Source organism: Hirundo rustica, chromosome 3 (genome assembly GCF_015227805.2).
Source record: "Hirundo rustica isolate bHirRus1 chromosome 3, bHirRus1.pri.v3, whole genome shotgun sequence".
Classification (NCBI taxonomy): Eukaryota; Metazoa; Chordata; class Aves; order Passeriformes; family Hirundinidae; genus Hirundo; species Hirundo rustica.
The window spans coordinates 7,859,410-7,883,450 of record NC_053452.1 but is presented as its reverse complement, the minus strand read 5'-3'; the positions used below and the strand labels follow the sequence as shown (position 1 = coordinate 7,883,450).

Genomic DNA, 24,041 nt, shown 5'->3' with positions numbered 1-24,041 from the left:
GTTTAAATAAGATTTATGAGTTGCATTGTGTGCCTTCGAATCAGGAGGAATAAACTGTTTCACTGTTGCATTCACTACAGATAGACAAATATCTCTATATACATATTTAATAAGAAAAAACAAGGAAAAATTGTAAAAGTTAAGACTCAATGTTTTACATTACCATTTCATTAATTCGGGAATGGCTTTGGAAAAACTGAAATTTTAAAAGAGAAATTCAGACTGTAATCATGACGTTAAGTTAAAGCCAACCCTCTTTTAAAGACAGAAAATTGACATTTTAGTAACCACTCATCTACAGAGGCAAGAAGTGAACTTTACCTTGCGTGCCATCAAATGAAATTATTTTATTTTGTAAGAATTACTCTGAGAAGAATGATTCAATTTGCACAAAAGGCTCCCGGATGTATTGAGGTGTTTCCTGACAGGGGTTTGTGCTGCAGATGTGTTTTATTTGTTCTCATCTAAGCTTTACTGAAGGGCATTTCTACTGCATTTCATTAGCATGGAGCAGCTCTGTGTTTTGATCAGTCAGGTATTGCTACTAAGAGGTTAAATCTAAAGTTTGAAGAGTATCTAAGTAAAGGAGAGTAGGTTTTATTGTCAAGAAGAAAGGTTATATTTCATCTGTGATTTTGCTGGTGAAAACAAGTTAAAACCAGGTATAAATTCAAGTTTTGCTTTTTAATGCTGTAAGAGCAGAACTGAGTTTCTGTTGCTCATTGTGTGCTTCACCTACAACCTGTTTGAAGAAACTTTGACTCAGAAAAAAAAAAAAAGAAGCTCGGGAAGTATCAGTTGCCTTTGCTGCTAATCCATGGAAAATTGGGCAGCATCGCTTTACCAGCAAAGCAAAGAGAAAGGCTGGGATATGGAAGTGCAAAATGGCACATGGACTGGGAAACTGATCCCAGCCCTCAGAGGTTGAGTTTCCAAGCAGACCAGGTGCATTCCTGGGAAGAGCTGTTTCCTGCAGCCTGGGTGGTACATTGGACAGCACTGGTCCCTCCCCGCCGTGCCCGTGGCTGCGCGAAGACCCAAATCAGAGCCGTTCTCCTTGGCTTGTGAAGAGGAACATTCCCTGCTTCCCTGAGCAGAGCTGAGCGGCGTGATCCATCACCCCAGCTCACGGCTGATGGGAAATGACAAGGTGTGAGAGGGCAGGGAAGTGTTTTGTGATGAGAGGTGAAACCTGCCTGGCACTGGTGCGTGTTGGGACGCAGTCACAGCGCTGCCAATTCCCTGGGAGCAGCAGAGAGACAAAGCAAGAGAAATCTCAAAGTAGTGCTTATGACTTGAAAAAATCACATGGTAGGTAGGCCACGTCTCTTAGCTCTGTAACCATTACAGAGAGAGCAAAAAACTCCTCCTGTTGATCTTCCCCACTTGCCTTTATCCTTCACTATCCTATGGTTTTTAAGGATTTTTTGCAGACTCACTGAACCGTGCTTTCTCCAGGCACATGCTCCCAGACACTGGGTTTGACTGTGTCCTTGTTCTCAGCCGTTTCCAAATTGGGAACTGTTTGAAATTACTGCTACTTGGCTGTGGGACTTTGGGCACTTTTTTTTCCCCTTTTGGCTTACCCTTCATCACAGCCCTAAAAGCACATCCAAACTTGTGGTCAAGGGAGCAGTTCTGAGCAGAGCTGGCGTCAGGCGTGACAGCTCCGGAGCAGTTGTCACTGGAGTCAGGAATCTGGGAAGAGCTGTTTATCTCCAGTGTGATTAACAGGGTGATGCCATGGACTGCGTGCCCAAGCAAACGTTTTGGATACCATAAATTTTTTTGCCCCTATGACTTAATTTAGGCATTCCATGTAGCACTTTAGAAAATAAAGAATTCCCTGGTGCGCCATTATGGAAACAGAGTTTCTTTTGGCCTTTGCCCAGTGTTACACCAAGGGATCGCTTTTAAGGACATCTATTGTAGCTATTGCCTAGAAAAAGCAATTCAGCCATAATAGGTTGGTTGTGTACACTTTCAGCAAACCTTTAAATATTTATACTTTCTAATTTATGGTATGTGCTCCCCTCCTTAAATAAAGAGCTATCCTGAATATTATCCATCTAACTCTTCCAAAAAAACAAACCAGAGCACTAACCCAAGCAAAACTCTTCAATTGTATTGCTATTCTTAGTTCATCCCAGTTCCATATTATTTAAGAGATTTTTTTTTCCCCTTTTGTGATTGTTCAGTGCAGGCGAAGCAGTTGCAAACTCCTGTTGGAGGGATCTAAAGAGCAAGCAAGGATGGGTTTTACTAAATTTATCTCTTTCCTTTAGAAGACAGACTTGCCCCCAAGACCTTTTTCTTCAAAGTATTGTTAACATGACAGTAGCAACTTGTGTTTTCCATGAAAGATAATTAATTTTTAAGTTGAACCAAAGAGGGAAAAAAAAACCAAAACCAAGTGGATTTGACAGCAGAAGGATCGGGGGATGTAACTTCTAATGAAGCATCTCTTGTTTACTTTGCTCTCATTTAAGGAGACTCTCTTCAATTATGTTTGTTTTCTTGTGCCATCTTGCTTATAAACTGCAGAGCAAACAGTTTCCCAGCACAGCGTAGTGTCACAGACACCTTGGCCCCTTTCCCACACAACAGCAAATTAAACAGACACTTTGCCCCCTCCGCAGACTTTTAAGTCCAAAACCAGTCAGACCCAGCAGAGGAGGGGGAAGTTCTCTGCTGAGCAGCTCAGAGGAGCTCTTTGATTCACTCAGCGAGTGCTGTCGGGGCTGGGCTGTGTTTGTGATGCTCAGCCCTGCTGGACTCAAGGCTGGGAGTTGTTAGTGCAGTTAAATGTTTTGTGTCCTTGCAATAGCGCCGTTCCTGCACGAAGGTCAGGTCACCTCTGGCTCTTTGGGCAGGCTCTGGCTCTGCAAAGCTCTGGGAGCTTCGCTGTGGGTTGAGGGCAAGAAGGGACCTTACATTTGTAACAGGGTCACTGCCCAAAGCAGGCTCCAGATGTGCAAGTGAAGACATTCTGCACAAAAAGGTTGCTGTGGAACAGGAGCTGTGGAATCAGGTCCTCCAGATGGACACGGTCAGAGTTCACACTTGTGCCACGGGGATCAGCTTTTCCCAGGGTCTGAGCCTGATGTACTGCTCGGGACAGAGACACTTGTGTCGGGTATGATACATTACTCTTAATATTATACTAAACTTCGTGCAAATGCTTCATACAAGTTATTGTTCTATGGATAGTAAAAGCTCCGATTTATCCATAAAGGTTTGGCTTAAAATCTATGTTTGAGCTTCCTTTGATTTAAGAGGAAGAAGGCATTTCTCCAATTTTTCTTTTTAAAAAGTGGTACTTGGTATTTTTTTCCAGAACTGTTGTGCTTTCCTCAGTAATGACATAAACACTATTTTTTGCTAGTTCCTTTGGATTATTTTCTGTCTCCAAACTTAGTTTATGGCAAAGGAACAGAACTTTAAGATGTACCGCTTTCCGTGTAGATCTTTTCTATAAAACATAGAAGAGAAAGTAATAGATGCAAACTCATGAGCTTCTTTTTTTCTATTTGATTGTTTTGATTGTAAAATACTTAAATATTTCTGTTTTCTCTTCCACCCACAACTGGAATATTCTTTCTAGTCATCTTCCCAGTCCTGGGAACTTCTTGCTGGAGATAACACCACGTGTGGCGCACAGATAATGTAATGATATATCCTGAGTGCAGCCCTGCAAATCTTTATTCAGTAATAAAACATTTGGGGTTTTATTTTTGTACTCAGTGTCCTGCCAATTATTTTCACTTACTCTGCCACCTATAATCACCTCATTAGCAGTGTCTACACTATGATACAACTGCTTCTCCCTGTGTTTGGCTTGCCCTTCTCATTTTCCCCCAAATAAACAGCATTAATATGTGATGGGATGGTTTCCAACCAGGATCTGTCACCTCCTCCTCAGTGTAAAACATAATGTCAGACTTGCTTCTCTGCAGGCTTTTTGGGTTCTGTTTTCTCATGGCCTGAAGGATTTGTGCTTTAACAAGCATTCTGTTTTCATTTAGGAGAGTTACTGAGTTGTGTGTGCCCAGATTCACACACCACTGAATTCTCTGAGGGTCTGGTGGTGAACTTTCACGAGAGGAGCTGCTGAGCACTTGAGACTTTTAGCAGTTCCACTTCATTTACTGGTGCCAAGCCCTTAAAAGGTCTGTCAAAAGCTGATGAGATTCAAAATGGGATTGGAGGCCACTTCAGAAATTAAATGTTTTCAGCATTTGAGTTCTTGTTGACTAAAAACTTTGACAGGAACTAAAACTTTACTAAAACTTGAATTGCAGGACTTAGGCCCATGTTTGAGAGATCAGGACCCCGAAAGGTGTGCTCGAAGGTGGGAATTGTGTTATCTCTGTCTGCTCTAGAACTCTTTTTCCTTTGGACAGCACCAGGTACCAGCCAAGGGCAGAGGCAGAGCGCAGGTCTCAGTCAGCCGTGGGTCTGAGCCAGCCTGGCAATCGCGGCTCTCCTAAAGCCCTGAGCAATTTGGGGAATCTGGCCTACAGCAACCAGATGTCACATCCATTATTCTCACATATCTTCACACTGGAGTTAATTACTGCAGAAATTCTCTTGTCCTGCTGATCCTGTAAATATTTCTGTGACTTTGAGAGTGGATAGAGCCTTTCTATTACTTTCTCTTCTATGTTTTATAGAAAAGATCTACATGGAAAGCGGTACATCTTAAAGTCCTGTTCCTTTGCCATAAATTTTTGAGAGTGGACAGAGTTTCCCCATGCCTTTCCACAGTTTGATTAGGAACCCAACATGATTTTTGTCTGTATCGTGTCTTTATTCCCCTTCTCTAGAGCAGACACATTACTGTCGTCACTATTTCTTTACGTGGTGCCAGCGTGAGAGTGCCTGGCTCTTCATTAGCTGTCCATATGTAAACCAATAACTTGTAATTACTTTTGAGAGTGCCTTTAGGAAATAAGGAAGTGACACTCACACATTCACAGGCCCCGTTGCCGAAGGAAGCCGCAGGCATCACGCGAATGCCCTGCTGGAGCAGATGCATCTGGGCTGCAAAACGTACATGCCACATGTGGGCCAGCTATGAAGCCAAATTAAAATTTTAATCAAAGTCTCCATGCATTTCCCAAGTATTAGGCAGCAGATTGTTGGGAGTGGAAGTAGGTCACACGTTGTGTTGAGCGATTGTGCTTTGTCCTTTGCCATCTGGCAGCATGAATCAACGTCAGCTGGATGCAAATATAACTCTGCAAAGGTGACCTTGGCAACGGGAGTGGCCCGCTGAGCAAGGACTGCAGGAGGCTCACCTGCACTCGCAGCAATCCTGGCAGGGAAAACCCAAAAGGAGGAAGGATTTGAGTCTAGGAACCCTTATGGCCTCCACTGCCAGTTTGGGAGTCAGCTGTTTGTCACTGCAGTCCATGGAGTTTTAAGTCATGGATTGCTTTAACCTCTCCGTGGATGCTCACATTTCAGTGAATGGCCAAGAATCCACTAGAGTTCAGAGCAGGTGTACATGAGATGGAAGATGCCAAAAAAAACCCCTGGTCATTATGGCCAATTGTTCCTAGAAAGAGAGAATCCAGATATTTATTGCCCTAGGATATGTTTTTGAGGAAACCTAGCTTTTGAAGCAGTCTGCATTTAAAAGTGTCTGAAACTTAACCTGGCAAATAGAAGATATGTGTAGCTCAGCTGAAATTACACTGTCAAGACAAATTTAGCTGTGAGTTTTAAATGTGTGGGTCTGAAAAAAAAAAAAAAAAATCAATAGACTGTTCTGAAAAGGAAAATGATGTGTGATAAAACTTCCTTGTGGTGCTTCCAGATCAAACCAGTACAGTGTTTTCTGTGTATTGAAGGCTGTGCTTGGTTAACTTGCATTCTGCTGCCTTACTTTAGGTGTCAATGTTTGAAATCTTTGGCTTAAGCACCTTTCAGAGCGAATTATCTGCGTGACAGAATTAGAATCCAGTTCTGATGGTTCCCAGTCCTGTTTTGAAACCACCAATCCCAGAAAGGAGTTTTGTGGTCTACTCAAGTTTTCCTAGTTGACTGCATTAACAATGAAGTCAGAGTTTCCCCTGTATGGAAAACAAGAAGGGGGAAAGGCAGATTTATGGATTCCCAGGTTCCGTGCTATCTGCAAAATGGATTTAACACATGCCAAACCTCCAGCAGAGAGCTTCCCTCGTACCTTGTGCTGAACAGAAGCAACATTTTCCCTCTGACAAGAGGAGATGCTGTGGAGTGTGGAAGCCATCAGGTTTCCTCAGCTGCCTTCCCAAGCTGTGACTCATTTGGTTAAAAACACCACGACAAAATCAGAAGACAATGCTGCCGTCTGCACACAAGCACATTAATTTAAAACGTGTGGGGGCTAATTGTCTTCAAAATCCAGAGTCATTTGGTTTCTCCAGCTACAGCCAGGCCTTACTGGAGTTCATGGCTTCTTCTGTCATTATATTTATTATTATTATCATTATTATTCCTGAAAGCATTTTATGGGAACGTAGCAACTACTCTCCTTGCACAGCAAATACATCAAAGCACATTCATGTGTTTCTCTAGTACTAAAGCAGGGAAAGTGCTGCTTAGAAGTGTGTGTGAAGCTGTTGTGAGATGATGTCAGGATGTGAGCAGGGGGTAGCCAGGTGTTTATACCTGCTAAATACATGGGAAACATATTCCCATGTATTTTCAGTAGATGAGGAAAAAAATGTATTTTTAGTACTGAAACTGCTAAGTGCATTCATCTAAATCAGTGTGTCTCGGAGAAAGTTTGCAATAACTCATGGCATATGTCCACAATATATGGAGCAAGTAGAACGTTTAATTTTGCTTTAAGCTTATTTTATTTTTTATTTTACATAAGAATTATAAATTGATCTGTGACTCCAGGCTGCCTTGGGTATATCTAGATTTGTGATCAGTGCACAGTGTAAGTTATTTTTAGATGTGAAATGCTCTCGCATCCGCGAAGAGTGTGGTTATTCACTGCCATAAATTCGCTGGGGAAATAAGTAATTTTCAGGGCTTTAAAGTGGTTTGCAGCCATCCTCTTTGACTTTATTGGATTTAAATATTTTCCCAGTTGTTGTGAACTATTCAGTGGGGTGAGTCTGTTTCTAATTGATCACCGAGTCAGACATGACAATGTGACCTCTAGGTTCCAATCCCTGTGTCTGGTTTAAGTTCAAAGAATTTGAAAGCCTTACACAAACTTCATTGAGGGGACTCAAGACAAAATCGCGGTCCCTGCTGAAATTGTGAATGCTTTCTTAAGTTTTCAGTCTGAACAGCGGAGGTTTGAATCAGTGCAGCAGCAGGCATTTCCTGAGATATTACTGGATTCTTGCAGAAATTCATGAAGTTGGATCGTGGCGGAGACTCTGGTTACAGATTCCTATTCAGAGCAGAGCTCAAAACTCATTAAAGCCCATAGCTGGAAGTGCAAACTTCCATGTGAGCGCTGTCTAACAGGAACCAAAGGGAGCAGCAATTCCCTAATAATGTTACAGACTTTGGGAGCAAATGTCATTGTTTCCAGATGAGGCAGGAAGGGAGCAGACGTTCAGAATGCCAGACAACGTCTGTAACACCTGGAGGTGGAAGATGGGGAACGTTTCTGATCGTGCTCGTGTAAGCGTATTCTCAGTCATTTCCCAGAATCTATTCATTTTGGGGGATTCAGATAATGCTATTTACAAACCAATTGAGTCTAACTTTTACTTTTAATTAGGAAAGTTAATTGGAAAATGTCCTTAGAAATTAGGTTTCTCCCTTGACATACTGTAAATAAATAAGTTGTGTTGGCAAACAAGATGAAGATAAACAAAGGGCTGTTTCAAGCCAGCAGCTTAGTTCTCTGAACAACAAAACTACATTTTATCATCTAAATAGCAACACATTAATTTTATATTCATCGTTATTAATTTGATTGCATTCTTTTAATAAGAAATGCAGATAGAATAAGTGTTATTGCAGATATTTGTTTGCATTCATATCACTCCCATTATTTCTGTATGTTGTCAATGGTTTGTGCTGCTGGGCAGCTCAGAACTGACCCCAGCTGGGGCAGCTCCCCAGAGCCTGGGAGAAGCTGTCACTAAACAATTTCAGACTTCCAGCCCTTCTCCAGCAGGACTCAGGTTTGTCCCAGAGGGAGGGAACTGCCCCCATCACTTCATAATTCCCTTCTTGACAGAATCAGCACTGCTGGTTTTATCACCTTGCCAGGCAAGCAGGTTGAACTGGAATAAATGAGACTTAAGGGAGCCCAAATGTTGATTTTTGGTCAGAAGTGAGCAGCAATCTGTGGGTTCTGATTCTCTGATCCTCAGAGATCTGTGTCCCAAGTAAGCTGAGTCCAGCACTCACCTCAGCTTTCTGCCCCTCCCTCCCCTGCAGTGAGACAAGTAACCCCAACTTTTTTCCTTATTTGTGATCCTGCCTGTTAACGTAAATTCCACTTGGCAGCAGATTACATTCATGAACTTAATTAATTTAAGCTACAGCAGCTAACAAGCAGATGCAGAATTTGCTCAGCCATGCCTGCAAGAATGGCATCATCTTGGGGAGAGAAAGGGAGGATTGCTAAGGATGCTGTCTGCTCTAGCTACACCAATTTAAGTCATCCATAAATCTGAGCTGAAGTCCTCCATCTGTGAAAAATCCGGGCCTTGAGTCAATTTGAAATACGAGAGCATTTCAGCCTCCTTGTATTTTTCCAGGTATTAGTAGGACTCCATCTCTTCAAGAAATGATAACGTTCATGAATTTGCGGTAGCTCAGTACAGGAACAGAGACCCTAAAACCCTTGGCTGGTTCTGCAGGGGCCTCTCACAAACAGACAGTCCCTGCCCAGCTGCTTCTTAAACACAGTTTTCAACCAAAAGAATCATATAAATATTTGAGCAGGAATTAGGCACTTGTACAATGAAAGACAACTTGAAGTACTTCTCACTTATTAAACAGAGTGAATATACATTCAACACAATTATTTCATTCATTAGACACCTATTCTATTTTTTGCAATGTTATTACTATCACCGAGAACTGTTTAAAAACAAACAATCTAACTAAGAAATTAATAAGATTCAGGCTGGGAAAGCTGTTTGAATAAGTATTTTTGGAGTGTCAAAGAAAATGCTGGTAACAAAGCTGGACACTAATAATTGCTTTTGAATGTTACCTCCAGACCAGATCTTCCAGAATGATCTTTGATTCTTTCAAAAGATCAAAAAACGAAGGATAACGTTAACAAAAGTTAGCGTTATTTTTCATAGCAGTTAATGTTTGGGGTTTAAAGCAGTGCACATGTGCAGTGCTCATACAACTAACTTATCTGGGGGTGCGAAATATAACTTTAAAGGAGGTGTATGTGTGTCTCACCGAAGCTTTGGTGGATTTGGTGCCAATAAAGAGGCATTTGTTGGCATCTTCTTTGCCAAAGCGCTGGAGAGATGCTTGTCCTGAGGTCTGCAGGGATCCTTCCTAGAGGGCTTTTACCTTTCTATGTCACCTTTGACACGGTGTCCTAAGCTCAGGCTGCTGGCTGGAAATGCAGTCCAGGCTGCTGGGATTGATTAAATCATCCTAAGATGAGCCTGAGCAGATGTTAGGCTTTTGATGTGGGAATGAGGCAAAGATTTTTGGAGGAAAAAATTAAAAAAAAGAGAAAGATTGGTTTATTAATAAGCATTTTCCTGCTGGAAGTGCATGTTCTGGCAGATTATGTGGATTAGGGAGACAGGGATGGCACAATCCTCTGTACCCTCTGGAAGTGTGGGATCATCACAGTGGAGCCCAGCAGATGCTGCTTTCCTGGGAACTCAGCAGTTCAAGCAGTCTCAAATCTCAGGGACATGAATGCTCTGGAGCAGAGTACTGAAAGCATTGGGTGAGATCATCCTTAATTCAGGACCACTCCAATATTTCCATTTTTCATAGCTGTTCCCAAGCTTGTGTGCTTTCCTGGCTGAACTATGTTCCAGAAAAGAAAGAATTGACCGGTTTCTGCCCAGCACAATCAGTTGAAAACATTTTTGTATGGACCTGACAAGAGAAGTGTGGGTGGATAAGGTTAAGCCCAGATGGCACCTGCAGATATCCCCTTGGCACACAGCTGGAGTATTATTCTCTGCAAGGCCGGAAAGGGCTGGAATTGAGGCAGAAAGGCATGGGTGGTCCTCAGATGGAATGTGCCAAGGGAGAGTTCCAGTCTGTGGGCTCTTGGGACCTCAGGCTGGGGAGAAAAGCACTCCAGAACCTTGAGAAGACAAATCCCAGCCATTCCCTCCTGGTTTCCCTCCACACCCGACCTCCCTCTGGCTGATTTGTCATTCCTGAGAGTAGCTGTTCTCACAAACCTTGGAATGAGGTGGTAAATCTAGATCTATTGCCCCAGCTGAGTCAATAGCACACTGGGTTGGAGCTAATTTTTCAGGCTTGTATGCTGTTTGGAACAGGAAATCTGTGATTTTAATTAGCAATAAATAGGAAATAGTCTGCTGCGAATTGATGTTAAACAGGTACTGCTGTAGTACATTAGTTCAAAATAAGCAGGATTTTCCATTCAGCAAATTGATGTTAAGACATCTTGGGTTTATTTGCAGCAGCTCCATTATCTGTCTGAGGCTAGCTTTGGTTTCAGAAAGGAACGAAGCTGAAAATCTGTTCTTAGAAACAAACAAATGAGCTTATCATAGAGGGCAGAGCACCAGGACAGGAGGGATTTCCCCCATGTAGTCACTTGGAGAACTAATTGTCATATGTACTCTGTCTTAGTAAGTAAATGGAACAAATAACAACTTGTCAAAAAAGATCAGTATTTTTTGTTTGTTAATTCACAGTCATTTAATGTTTAATGAAATTTTGGGAGATGACGTATATTTGATGTGTTTGTGAAGGAGATCCTTTCATCTGACACTTCATTAGGTAAGGATTTGGATTTTGAACGTTCCTAGGAAATAAAGCTCCTTTTACTGCAGAGAAAACTCTGCAATCTGCTATATTTCATACAGAGAAGGCCCTAAAACTGCCTAAGCCATCATGCTTGTCTGTAAGACAGGACCATGCTATTGCTTTCAACTTGTAATAGCATTAAAATCTGAACCAGTAACTTGCATTTCATGCAGTTTTGCAGATGGGAGAGTTGAGACCTTGGCAGTGAAATGGGAAGGGGAAAGCTGCAAAGGAAATCAGTTTGTGGGATAAGATAACTAAATGATTTCTTATGTATGAGGTGCTGAATCAGTGAGATGTCCATTCTCAGCCTGATGCTTATTTCAGTTTCTCTGGCATTTGTACATAATCTTTCCAGAGATGCTACTGGAATCCCTTTGAATACTGGTGTGATTTAGAACATTTTGGGACAGGATGAGCATTTTCTTTAATTTGCAGTCTTGGAGTATCATTTCCAGAAAGGCAATTTCTGAGACAAAGAGCAGCTAGAGAGGGTCCAGTGGAGGACACAAAGATGATGAGGGGTCTGTTTTGAGGATAGACTGTGTCTGTTTAGTCTGGAGAAGACTGAGAGGGGATCACATGAATCTGTGTAAATATCTCAGAGAGGTGCCAAGGAAGGTGCCAAGCTCATTTCAGTGACAGGATGAGGAGCGATGGCCATGAATTGAAACACAAGAAGTTTCACCTCAATGTGAGGAAGAACTTCTTTACACTGATGGAGGCAGAGCACGGGAACAGCTGCCCAGAGAGGCTGTGGGGTCTCCCTCTCTGGAGACATCCAAATCCCACCTGGACACATTCCTGTGTCACCTGCTCCAGGTGCCTCTGCCTGGGCCGGGGGGTTGGACTGTGGGTGATCTCCAGAGCTCCCTTCAAACTCAAACTGTTCTGTGATTGTCTCACCATCAGGATCAGAGGAGCAGGTCCTTCACATCCCCTGAAGATAATTTACTTTCACAATCCCTCTTCCCACTCTGTACTTTAAAGCAATGAAATGCAGCGGAACATTTGCCGAATTGGGGCAATGAATACGTTTCACTGGAAAGCTTTCAGGCTTTCCTCCCGGTGACCTGTTTACTCTGAGGACACAGGGAAGGAGGAGCCATGGCAGGACACTGCTGCAGGCTGTATTCTTGCAGAAATAACTGGGTTAGCTCATGCTTAGCTCAGCCATCAGACAAGCAGCTCCAGCTTTGGGTACTGGATACCTTATTTTAAATTGATGCACCGTGTGGCCAAAAGGCTGGGTTTAAGGTGCAGCTAAGCTGAATTCTCTTTATTTTACAGTTCACCTCAGAGGACAGAGGTCCTCCATGGTCCCTGCTATGTTTTTGTACATACACATACGTGAATGTCTTTGTAACTCTCGAAGTTTAAAGGCTAAGTGAGAATTCAGCACTGCTTTACCTCATCCTATTACTGCTTACCGTGAAATATTGAGAGCCTTCATCTGTATCAAAGGAATATTGGAACGTGTGCTCTAGACATTCCAAGGCTTTCCAAGGGGAGAGGTGTCCTCAGTAAAGCAGATTCCTGCAGGAAGTCTGAGGCAGCTGAGTGCTGTCCTGTGATGCAGCAGCTCTAAGAAACACTGAGGGGTTTTGCACGGCGGCCTCGGCACTCGAGCTTTACGGTAACGGGGCCATTGTAGGACAACAAAAAGGTTTCATTCCTGAAGCTCTCGGTGGCCGTGTCACCGTGGCCAGGGAAAGAACTCTTGACTTCACTTATTTTAGTGCTTACTGAATAATAACAGAAATTTTTTTCTGCCTAGTGAAAAAACAAAATGCTTCTATGGTGCCTTTCTTTCTTTAGCCTGCTCCCAGTGGTAATCTAAGTCTCTCTGATTCTTTCATTCCCTTTAGTTGACCGGATTGGAATGCCTGCTTTCAAAACTGCCCTAAAATAATGCCTTGCCAACCTGCTGTACTGGATTAGCTGTAGAAATACTGGCTCCCCTTGCATTCTTTCAATTTTTAAAGTCATTTTTACTCCTTCGATGAGCAGCTGATTCACAAGGGTTGCTGAGCTACTCTCTGACTGAGGCAGTGTGCCAAAAGCACTCTTGGAATGGGGAGGGAACTTTTAATGGGCTTTGACTGGTATCAATAGCAAAATGCAGACTGATTTCAGTGGAGTAAACCTGTGTTCAAAATGAGTAAACCTTTGAGACTTTCAATTCACATCCTGCAGTGATATAGTCACAAAAATCTGGTGGCCTCATAACCACAAGGCATTAACTCTTCCTGCTGGACCAGAGGACCACAAACTCTGGGTAAGAGTCCCAGATTGGACTCTTTGTGTCTAACGTTCTTTGTATTAATGGGAATACACTTCTGAGAAATCAAGTCCATTCTCTTGATCTCTGTTTGCAAGTTAGTAAATGTGATGCCACGTATGGTAAAGGTGATAAATAAAATGATTTGTACAGACAGAATTTCAGTGATGCTCTGCTTGGACCTTGTATTGAGGTTTGGGGGTTTTGGGGATCTTGGGAAAGCTGGATATTCTGATTTAATTTTCTGGCATTCATGGAGCTGCTCTGTAATTGCAGTTGGTTTTTTTAAAGGGTTATATCTAAAGTAATCAGTAGGAAACAGGAATGTCTATGTTCTTTGCCCAGGATGAGAAACAGGAGTGCATCTGAAGACTGTTCTCCTGCAGCTGGGTTCTGTGTGTGTAACTTAGGTGTGGAATTGCACAGGGGTGGGTTCCACACATGCTGCTGCTAAACCAGTGATTTTCACTGACATGCAGTAGAGTTAACCTGAATAATTTTTGTTTTACAGTTTTGCTGAGTGAGATCAAAGCCAGGACCAAGCTCTTCCTCCTGCATTTCTTCCTCTGCCTAATCCACAGTCAATCTTGGATCAATTGATGAACAAACCTAGATCCATGCTGTCTCTGTGACAGGGATCTTTTCCAGTTCAGGGAAGATGAGACTAAAACTGCCTTAAATGTTTTGTGCTGTTTCTTTGTCGCCATGAGGCAGATTTTATCCTAACTGTCTGTGCCACCCTGCTGTAGATGACAGCCATAGGAAGGCACATCCCCTGCCCCTGGCTTTTCTGTTTTCTTGGTCTGACAGTTCACCTTCTGTTTGTAGGCATCTACAGAAAAGAGCCTATAGCACATCTGGCACATTATGTTGAAGATGAGCTCCACAGCACACAACAGAACTGGAAACAGAGTTTGAAAAGGAGTCATGGCTTAGGAATTTAGGCCAGAGCTGCTTCCATAAAGAGCAAGAAAGTTTTGCTTGTTCCATTGGAGAGATTGTGCTGTTTCCCAGGGGGCTTGAGCTTTTCCCCAGTTTAGTGGCCATGAACACTTGCTTCTCCTTCAGCTGGCCAGAGTTGCAGAAGAGTTCCACCCAGAGAAGAAGCATCCTTTAGTTAGCTGGACCTTTGGTGAGAGCAGTGTAGCTCAGAAAAAGGAGAAAGGCAGTATTGTTTCATTTCTAAAAATCTTAGGTCACTTTGATTCCACCATTGCTTAGAACTTTTCTATTTCCCCTCAAACCACTCTTGCAAATCTTTCCTGCTCTTTTTAGCATGGTAGCTTTGTGCTTCTGTGGTCTCAGAAAACCCTGCAGGTGTCTGCCAAAGGCAGAGCCAGAGCACCCCGTGTGAGTCGGTGAAGAGCTGAGAGGTGCGTGAATTATTGAGAGAACTAAACCATGTGCTGTGAGGCAGCTCTTGTGGATAAGCACTGTTTCCTTTTTCTTCTCCCTGAGACACATTTCTTCATTGTGGTTTTAAAGGTTCATTAATGGGTAATTGTGAGGAACGGTCACGTTAACAAGAGTTGATTGGAGGTGTTAGATCAGCACAATTTATTGTGGGCGCTGACAAGATTCTCTGCCCCGTTCCTATGTGCCAGCAAGAAGAGAAATCCCAACTAATTATGGCAGTAGTTCTTTACAGTAATGGCACAATAACTGAGAACACAACACAGCTTTTCATGGCAGCTTAGAAACCAGAGATACAAAGTGCAGCTTTTTTTGTGGCCCTTTGCACAGGTGAGGACACATCCAGGACCATCAGATAAACCAGATTATCTTCAGTTTCGATATTTTGAAAGCTTAAACATTTACTGGATTGATTTCTGGTCTTTCTGGTGTTTCCAGAAAGCTTCTGGGAAACCAGCATTAGGTAGACAGTGACTATGAATAGCAGATAGTGTTTTAGCACTCCTGCTTGTCATCAGTGTTCTTCTACGGTCTGGTTTCTGTGTGTGTCTTCCCTAAAATGTTGTCTCAGCACTAATAAAAGCAACAGATACATGGCTGCTTTATAATCTGGGAAAATGTATGTATTTTCTGTGTTCTGTTACCTCTGTGTTAGAGATTTCACAAAGAGCTGCTTAATGCAATGTCTGTACAAACAGAAAGGCTCTGCTCACACCGGGATCAAGAAGTTGCTCAGGAGTTTTTCAAACCGGGCAATTTTGCAAGTACAGTCACGACCATCAGAATAGAAAAAATCTTGGAAAAATTCAGTGTTTGTTTTAATCCCTGTGTTTCTCTCTGACTTTCCCTTTCTTATGCTGCAAGGCTACACCTGGAGCTCCCAAACTAGTGAGGACCCCTGTGGTAAATATCTGCTGTAAGTCTGCTGCGCTGCCATCACCTGGATCAGGAGCATCCCCATGGTGCAAGTGCACAGACTGCATTGTTAAAAGAATAAAAAAATAGTAAAAAGTAAAAAAAAGAGAGGTTTTGAGTGGTGCATACCCTGCTCACAGCTGAGTGGTTGTATCTGATAATGCTGTAATTTCCTCTGCCTGTGGAATCCATGCTACCCAGATATCTCTGTTTCTTTCTATGGACTGTGTTTTGATGGATAATCAAGGGGAAAAATCCTCAGTTTGGTTAAGTAGAGGGGGGTTTGTTGCCATTTTTGAATGTTGCTTTTGTTGAAATGTTTACTTACTTCTGATGTTCATCCTGCAGGTAGGTAAAGCCTGGATATTGGCAAACGTGTGCCTCACCCAAACCCTGGTGTGTGAGCGCAGCACACAAAGTACACAGACCTTTTCCCAAACCAAAATGTGCCCTTTAACAGGGAGGCTGGCTAAAAATGCTGCCAAAAGAAAAGTATCAATGTGGCACAAATGAAGAAATTCAGCAAGAGGATGCTTTGTAGTGTTTTCCAAGACTGGTTTTAAGGGGATTTTTAATCAAATCTTAACCTGCTCTCAGTAGTTACAAACTTCACTGAAGTAACTAGGCCAACATCCCCAGCAACAAAATGTTTGTGTGCTGCAAACTTACATGTAATTTTGTAAAAATTGCCAATTTTCTGTGAGCTGCTTTATCTGATTTGTCTGTCAGTGGGAGAACAGAACCAATGAAGTACATAGATCAAAGGGGCAGAAAAATGGAGTGCACCAGGAGGAGCGATAAGGAACTGTGCAAAACAAAACAGCTTTCTTATTTCACTTTACATTTCACCTTCTTTGCCGCTGCCTTTTTTTTCTGCCACAAACTGTCACCTTCTGCTTCCTCAGCTAATATTTTAGGTTCATTTTGCATGTCAAGATGGTGCAAGCTGCCACAGCCACTGGCACCCTTATGCAGATGTGAGCATCTTATGCCCCACGAGTATCTCCTAACATCCTTTGTGTCAGTGTTAATGCTGTAGCTTTCCAGCCCACTGCTGCCACAGTGAGAAAGATTTAGAGGAGAAAAGAAATAAAATTCATTTCGTTCATTTGCTGCAACGCAACGTGAGAAGGTGGAATAGGTTCCCTTACACAGCATTTCAATCAAATCCAGCCAGTTGTTAGCTAATGGTATTTTCTGCCTGCATTGTGACTCAATTAGAAGGCATTTATAAATCTGCATGGAAGTAAAATGAGGACACAGTGCTCAGACATATTGTTCTGCTTCTTCACCCATTACCAGGGAAGTGACTCAATAATTGTATTCAGTTTAAGAAAATGCTTTGATAGGAAATGTTGTGTAACAGATATTAAAAGTACTACCTCGGTTTCTAAGCTATTTCATCTTTACATTTAAATGAGAAACTTTATTTTGTGTTATTATCTGTTTGTATTTCTTTTTAAAGGTTTCTATTTTCATTTTCATTCATACCTGACGCCTAAGACAAGCCCAGGTTACCTCAGTGAGCTCACATGCAATTATCCCATGGCTGGCTGTCACCTTCATGTCACCTGCGTGTGACAGGGGATGCCACTGCAGCTCTAGCTCCTGGACAATGCAGATACAATGCTGTCCAAAATACATGATAAAGTATAAAGTCTGATGTGGGAAGTGTCAAGATTTTGGTGGCACCAACCCTGTCATGACAGAGCTGTGATTTAACTCGTGCAGACAGAACCAAGTTCAGTGATAGACTCGTGCAATTGCTACCATATGGAGCAGTAAATCACTTAATGCTGAAGTAACACTGATTTTAGAGTAAGACAAGACAGTTACCACAGTAATTCAACACAACAGAGAAGGGAATGTGCTGCAGCCACTTGAAAATGGCAGGACAGTGCTGTTCAAGGACTGCACTTAGCAACAACCAAAAAGTTACCCCTTTTCTTCACTTCCTAGTATTTCATGGCCATCTTCTAGTAACTGCAAAAACTAAGGAACAAGCGCGTCTTTTTGGTTGCTGCTGGATTGCCTTCAGCACTCCTCTGCTCCAGACCTTAGACCCCTCCAAGAGTGTGAGGGTGCTCAGAGTGGCGCTTGATGCTGTCCCAGTGGGTTGGCTCCGAGCCGCTCGGAGCACGTCAGGGGCTTCAGGACAATCTGACAGCCCCGGGGCATGCCAGGGGCTTTGGGACAATCTGGCAGTGCTGCTGCTCCTTGAACTGCCAAACACAAGTTTCAGCTCCAGAGATGAACACCAGCTTGGCCTGAAGGCGAGAGAACAGTGGGAACACCTCCGTGAGCAGCGTGTCCCACGCGTTTCCCGCTCAGGCACTCGTGCAAGACTGACTCCGAGGGAATAGGCTGGAGCAGCACCACTCCTGTGAGCGCTTGGGGTGTCCTTGGAGGCTTTCCATCCAAACTGCCCTGAGTCCATGACACTAGGCATGATCACAGTCTGAGGCCAGGGGTATCTCTTCCAGCACATACTTCAGGTGGCATGGCTGATGCTCATTTTTTCCCTTCAGACACACTTCCTTCCCTTTCCCAGAGAAAAAGGGACGCTTCTTGCAACCCGCTTAAGCTGCAACTTCAACTAAAGCTGGATCTCCCTCGTAACACAGTTGGAATTTTGTCCTCTTGTAGCATGGAGTGACAGGTTGTGATAAATAGACTGTTTCTCTGACTGAAATGTACCTAGTCAAATATTAATGAGCCGGCACACAGAAGCATGAAGTAATCTTTTGTTTTTCATTAAGTGCTTAGATTAAAGAGATGTTGCTTTACTGTAATGCACAGAATTATGTCATTTCAGCTTAGAGTGATTGTTAATCACCTCAAATTAAAATGATCCTTGGTTTTGTTTTAAAGAGCATAGAAGAACAAGAAGTAGAGGAAAAACAGAAGTAGAAATGGAATGTGAGACTATAGTGAAAGTGAGTGAAAAATTCCCCTTTTTATCCAGTAATGCTGATGTTGTTTTCATTTTACATGTCAAAAGCAAGTCAGGATCATCCACAATTAACTGCCTGGTGGTTTTTCTGAAGCCTTTGAGCAACTCTAGCCCTGATTATTACCTGCTAGCTGCATAACATGAGCTGCCACTGACCATGACATCCCTTCGATACCACGAAAGCGATTTGTGCCTCCTTCGGATCATCCCCACCCCATTGTCTCCCTGCCTGTTTTATTTATTGCTGCTTCTGCCCCACCTCAGTGCAGCCATCAGGGGCTGTGTGTAACAGCATGATTGTCCCAGCTTTCTTGCCACAGCCCTTTGGGTCATGGGAATATCCTCTGTTCTCTGCTCACAGTAGCTGCAGTACTCGCAGATCAGAACACCAGGCACTGTGAAATTTCTCTCTGAAGAGGTAAAGAGGATTGATTAATGAGATTGATTGATTGATGAGAGCATTTGAATGTAAAGTGGGAAGTGGGGAAAGGTGTTGAAGGTAGGAATTCTGGGTACCTCTGAAGATTAGGCTTACCAAGTAGATAAATTAAGAATTTGTCATCTGGGACACCAGAGTACGGGATAAAGAAGGGATTAACCTGGGCATCACAGCAGAAGGAAGAATTGGGGTACAAAGAGAAAGAATTGATGAATGGGGATCAGTAAAAGAGGATTAGTGAAGCTGAAGAGGAAGACCTAAAGGTAAGAGAGTGAGTTTTTCAGGGAGGAGGGAGAGAAGACAAGGGAGGAAAGGCAGGCAAAGCGTGGAGGAAAGATGAACGTAGATTAAAGTAAGGGAGTTTTCTTTATTGTTTTATGGAAGGGCTATGATTTAAGATGGGGATGGAATGAGGTGTTATTTCAGGTGTGTCTGCTGTCAGGAGACATGGTTATGTACCCTACTGCAAACACAGCTGTGCCAAGGGGGCGGGGGCTTTCACTGCCAAGGGGGTAGCCGTGAGCCCCACAACTTTGTCACTAAATCAGGGGATCCCACTTGCTTTGTGATTTTATTTACTGTTTCACCTTCTACTGCTTTCTTCTGGATTGCTTTGATATGCTTTGCTTGTTTGGGGAGAGAACTGAGCCATGGTTCTCAGTGAGGGCTGTATTTGTTCTCCTAGCCTGTCTGGGGGTGTTGTTTGGTTTTTTAAATACTGATCACGTCCCTTTCTATGGGCATGCACTGGCAAGGAGGAAGAAACCAACTCTGGGTGTTTGATCTGTGCCTTCCACAATTGAGTCCTATGCTTTGCAGAAAGGCAAGTGCTAAGTTTGATTTATGAAGTGACTGTACTTTGATTTGTCAGGCTTTTCTTTCTGTGAATCACCTGCCTCTGCTCTGCAGACCCCAATGTATTCTTCATGTATCTATTCACATCATTACATTATTTGAGGGGTTTTACTGTTGCATAGTAAGTGAACATTTTTTTCAAATGCTTGTTAAAAATAACACAATTGCCAGTATTGTTTAGTTCTCTTATTGTGGCAGGGTTAGAGATTAAAACTGTGAGGTGGGGCCTTGATTTCACGAGCTCTGTTTTCCTCTTGGACACAGGCAAGGGAACTAAACATGTGTTTCCTGAGCACAGTGGTTGTGACAAAAGAAAGCAGAGCCCATAATGAATATGTTGGCACCTCCACAGTATTCAAAAGAGTGACTTACTGAGGATGGCAAAATTAAACTGGCAATTGCTCACCAGGGGACTGGGATTTCTTTGTTGTTTTGTGTTGAAGTGACAGGAGAATATTGATTTCTGTTCCTGAGGGATGTGCTGTCTTGCTTTCCTGAAAAGCAGGAGGATGGGAATAGAGATGAGCTGCCTTGATACAGCTCACAGAACATTTAAAAAAAAAAACCAAAAACAAAACAGAAGAACTTGTTTTAACTCTGTTCTTGTCATAGATCACTTACATTTTAAACAATTTGAGGCCAACCTCATATCACCTACCTAGGTCAAGGTAGGATATCTTGGGAGGATACTGGGAACCCAGGCAAATCCAATTGCTTCTGCACAGTTAAAAGGAAATCAGGCCCGGGAGAAAAACCTCCTCTAGTGAGAAGTAACTCCTCATTACACCACTGGAGTTACTCTTTGCTCTCAGGACTTCAGGCTCATAGACTGTGGAGAGGTTTAGGAGAAGCTCTGCATGATGGAATTGTCATTCAGTGCATGAAAACTGGGAAACAAAATGGGTTGGCACGAGCACTCAGGGAGCTCCAAAATGGGGGAAGGAATCCATCACACCAAAGCAAACATAAGAATGATGTGATGTGAAGACACTTTTTTTTTTCACCCCTTTCTGTTCTAAGCTCTCACTGTTACATATACAGCACAAGGCATTTGGGATGCTGTGAAGTACCAGGATGAGGGAGAGCAGGCAGGACAGAGGAAGGGAGTAATTTTTTCCTGGCAGGCCAGAAAGGAATATCTCAACTCCTGCTCTGGTGGAGTAAACCACTGGCTTTGGGCTGAACAAAACCCATCACCTTAGAGAATACTTCTGTGCAGGAGAGGCATGGGATCCTCCTAAGCCACGCTGATAGCTATGCAGAAATCTAGAGAAATTACCTAAATTGCAGCATCATTCAGGAGCTCTTCGAATCCTCAAGTAAGTAAATCTTAAGACAGCTACAGGAAGAACTCTCAGATAGGTCACAATTTTGTTTGTCAGCAGTAGATAAATTTTGAAACAGAAAGAAAAGAATGTGGGCTTACAAGTGTGGTCTGAACCTGCAGCCTTTTTTTTATTCTATGCTTTTGCACTAGGATTTTTTGCCAGATAGGAATGGCTTTTAAGAAGTCTTAAAAGGTAGGATCTAAAAGCTACTGCTGCACTTTTCTCATCCTTTTAAGCTGTGTTTCAAATGGACACTTAAAGAGCATGGGAGAGTTTTTCAATGAGGCTTCAGCCATATGCAAGTGTTGTCTAGGATCAAGCTGTCCTTTTTCCTAAACCTGGAATTTTGTAAGTCTCTTGGCAGCTGTTGCACACATCCAGAGTTCTGCACAGTACAACTTCAGCCTCCAGGTTCAGCCACTGCAGGACCTTTGGGGATGATCCTGCACCATGCTGCCTCTTATCCAGACAGCTTTATTTTCACAAAGGTGGTGTTAATGCCTGAACAAAACATATGGTGTGGAGCTTACAGGGCAAAAACGCTTTCACAGCCTGCTGATACTGAAGGTTAGCATTTCTAGAAACAGCTTTCAGTCACTCATCTGTGGTCCTCCTTGAGGTTATTTCTATCAGTAAACGTAGAAGTGCCTGTTTGGATCGGGTTTATTCTGCAGGGTGTTACATAGGTCAGTGAGATCTCAGTGTAGCATTTCTGCTCTCAAAATGCTCCTTTCCGCTGAAAATGTTGCAGGTTCAGTTTCCAGGGCAGAGGTCGAGTTTCAGAAAACAGTATTCCTGATGGAATTGACTTGCAGCACTGAAATGTTTCCCTGTTGTTTCAGTAATCCCCTTCACACCACATAGCTTGGATGCTGCTGGAGGTGGCAGAGAGCAGCCTGTAATGCAAATAGCCTGGAAAGCGTAGGAGCTCCTGGGAATGATAACTCACTGTCAGTCCTTCTGTCGGGAGATCATTGTAATTCCGAGCAGGGGCTCGTGCTTTCCATGCCATGAAGGAATAAATTCTGCAGTGACTTCTCCCCGGTTCCATGTCAGTGTTAACGCCTCCTCTTGGCCTGGAGTACCCTTCATTCCCATTTGTATTCAGACAGGCACTACTGCAGCTCCCACTTGAAAATACTAATTGGCTGAAAATTAATTCCAATTTTTAAATTATGGCTTAGCTTTTTTACTTTTGAAGTGATTTTTTTTCTAAGACTGGAGTTAATTTCTTGTAATATCAGCTGCCTTGTAATGGTTGCAACTCATAAGCAGATTTAATTCAGTGACATAAGCCGCGTTTGAGGGTTTACACAGGCCAGGGTTTTCTCTGCTGGGTACTGCAGGAATTGATTGAATGTGGAAAAGCAGTAAGCCTGCTCACAGGTCCCATCCTTTATGATATGAGGTGTCTTTTTTTCCCCACCCGATCACCAGCAGAGAGGACATACTGTAAATATGGATGTTGCCTGCTCAAAAGTTGAAATATTTTGTGCCCTCGTGAATTCCTTCCTGCAAAGTTTTCTGGGCAAGTAAGTAAAGCTTCGCTACCCAGCCTGTGGGTGTTCCCACAGAGTGTTTTCATGTCCAATTCTGACATTGCCCAGAGACCCTGAGAAGGTCCCTCTCCACAGTGTGCTGGAGATCACAAAAAAAAAATACAGATCTTTGATAAATATCTCACCAAAGATCCTCTTTGTACCTGGCCTCCCTGAACAAACTGCATCTTTTGTATGAATATTTTAGTAACGTGATTTTCTTTTCCAACAAAACCTGTATTTATGCCAGTGGAGTCATTATACTGATGTACTTAAAAATATTCAGATGCCTTCCCTTTTTTATGTGTGTCTGTGCATCCACGTGCACACAGACCTGTGAAAGAGGATTGACTCAGTCTTACCCTTGTTTCCTCCCTGTAGCTCATTAATATTAGTAGGAGGATGCTCTGCCTTTCCTTATTTAAAAGTACAATTAACCATAGTATGCAGGAGACAGGGAACTGCTGGTGGAGCAGGCAGAGGCTGACAGGGAGGGAGCTGCAGTGCCTGATCTCATTTAAAGATGTTTCTCTCCCAGGTACGATTCCCTCCATCAGAATATTTCAGCTGCTTTTATTCTAATTTCTGTGGCAGGAAGATGCCATTCCCAAGATTTGTTTGAACCAGCTGAGCGTTGTCTTTGACTCATCTGTGCTTCAGGCACGGAGGATTTGGGAAAATAACACCTAGCAAGGAATGGCTGCACTTTTTAAACTCCCTTCCTTGGTCAGTGCTGCTGTGCCAGATGTGGCAGTCCCTGCTGTGCCTCTGGCAGGTGCCAGCAGGAACCAGCCCGAAGGGAACGGGACAAATGCCAAAGTGTGGCTTCAGTGTCTCTGTGAAACAAAATGTGACCAGACAGGAGAAATTCAGTTGTCCTTTGGTCTGATCTGCAAAGGCAGGAAGACTTAAGAGCGTGGGTTGGAGGTTTCTTGGAGAGCCTGGAGCCATAACAGCAGGAGAAATTAAAACTGGTGTCTTCTCCTGATGTATGGATCAGATATTCCTCTGCAAACAACCTCCCCCTGTCTCTTGAAGGGGTAACTTAACAATTTCAATTCCCCATCCATTGCATTTGTAATTATGCTGTGCAGAATCTCCTGAAGCAGCTCTCCTCCAGGTTCTGCAGGGTGCTGCCTTTCCTGTGCATTAATCACGGGAGCTCTTTTCCCTTTTTCCTGAGAGCAGCCGTGCCGATCGATGGGAAAACGGATGCACTGGAGAAGCAACACTGCAAGTTAAACACGGGGATTCTTAAGCTGGTGGCTTCCACAGTGTCAGCATGTGACAGGAGAGAATTGTAAACTGAGAAGGAGTTCTCCTGTGAATTCAGTGCCCCCATTATCTCTCCTTCTCTATC

At 43.0% G+C, this 24,041-nt stretch overlaps 1 protein-coding gene across 3 annotated transcripts in view; it reads left to right on the top strand.

The window, feature by feature from the left end:
• Nucleotides 1-24,041, top strand: part of LOC120751182 (1-phosphatidylinositol 4,5-bisphosphate phosphodiesterase beta-1) — a 335,996-nt gene that overhangs the window by 296,945 nt on the left and 15,010 nt on the right. Inside the window, exon 32 of one of the 3 annotated variants that reach the window (XM_040060652.2) lies at nt 18,440-18,504. The exons of the other annotated variants lie outside the window; for them this stretch is intronic. Coding sequence (XP_039916586.1) covers nt 18,440-18,478 — 39 coding nt within the window. The 3' untranslated portion in view covers nt 18,479-18,504. The remainder of the gene's footprint in view (nt 1-18,439; nt 18,505-24,041) is intronic. 3 annotated transcript variants of the gene reach the window in all.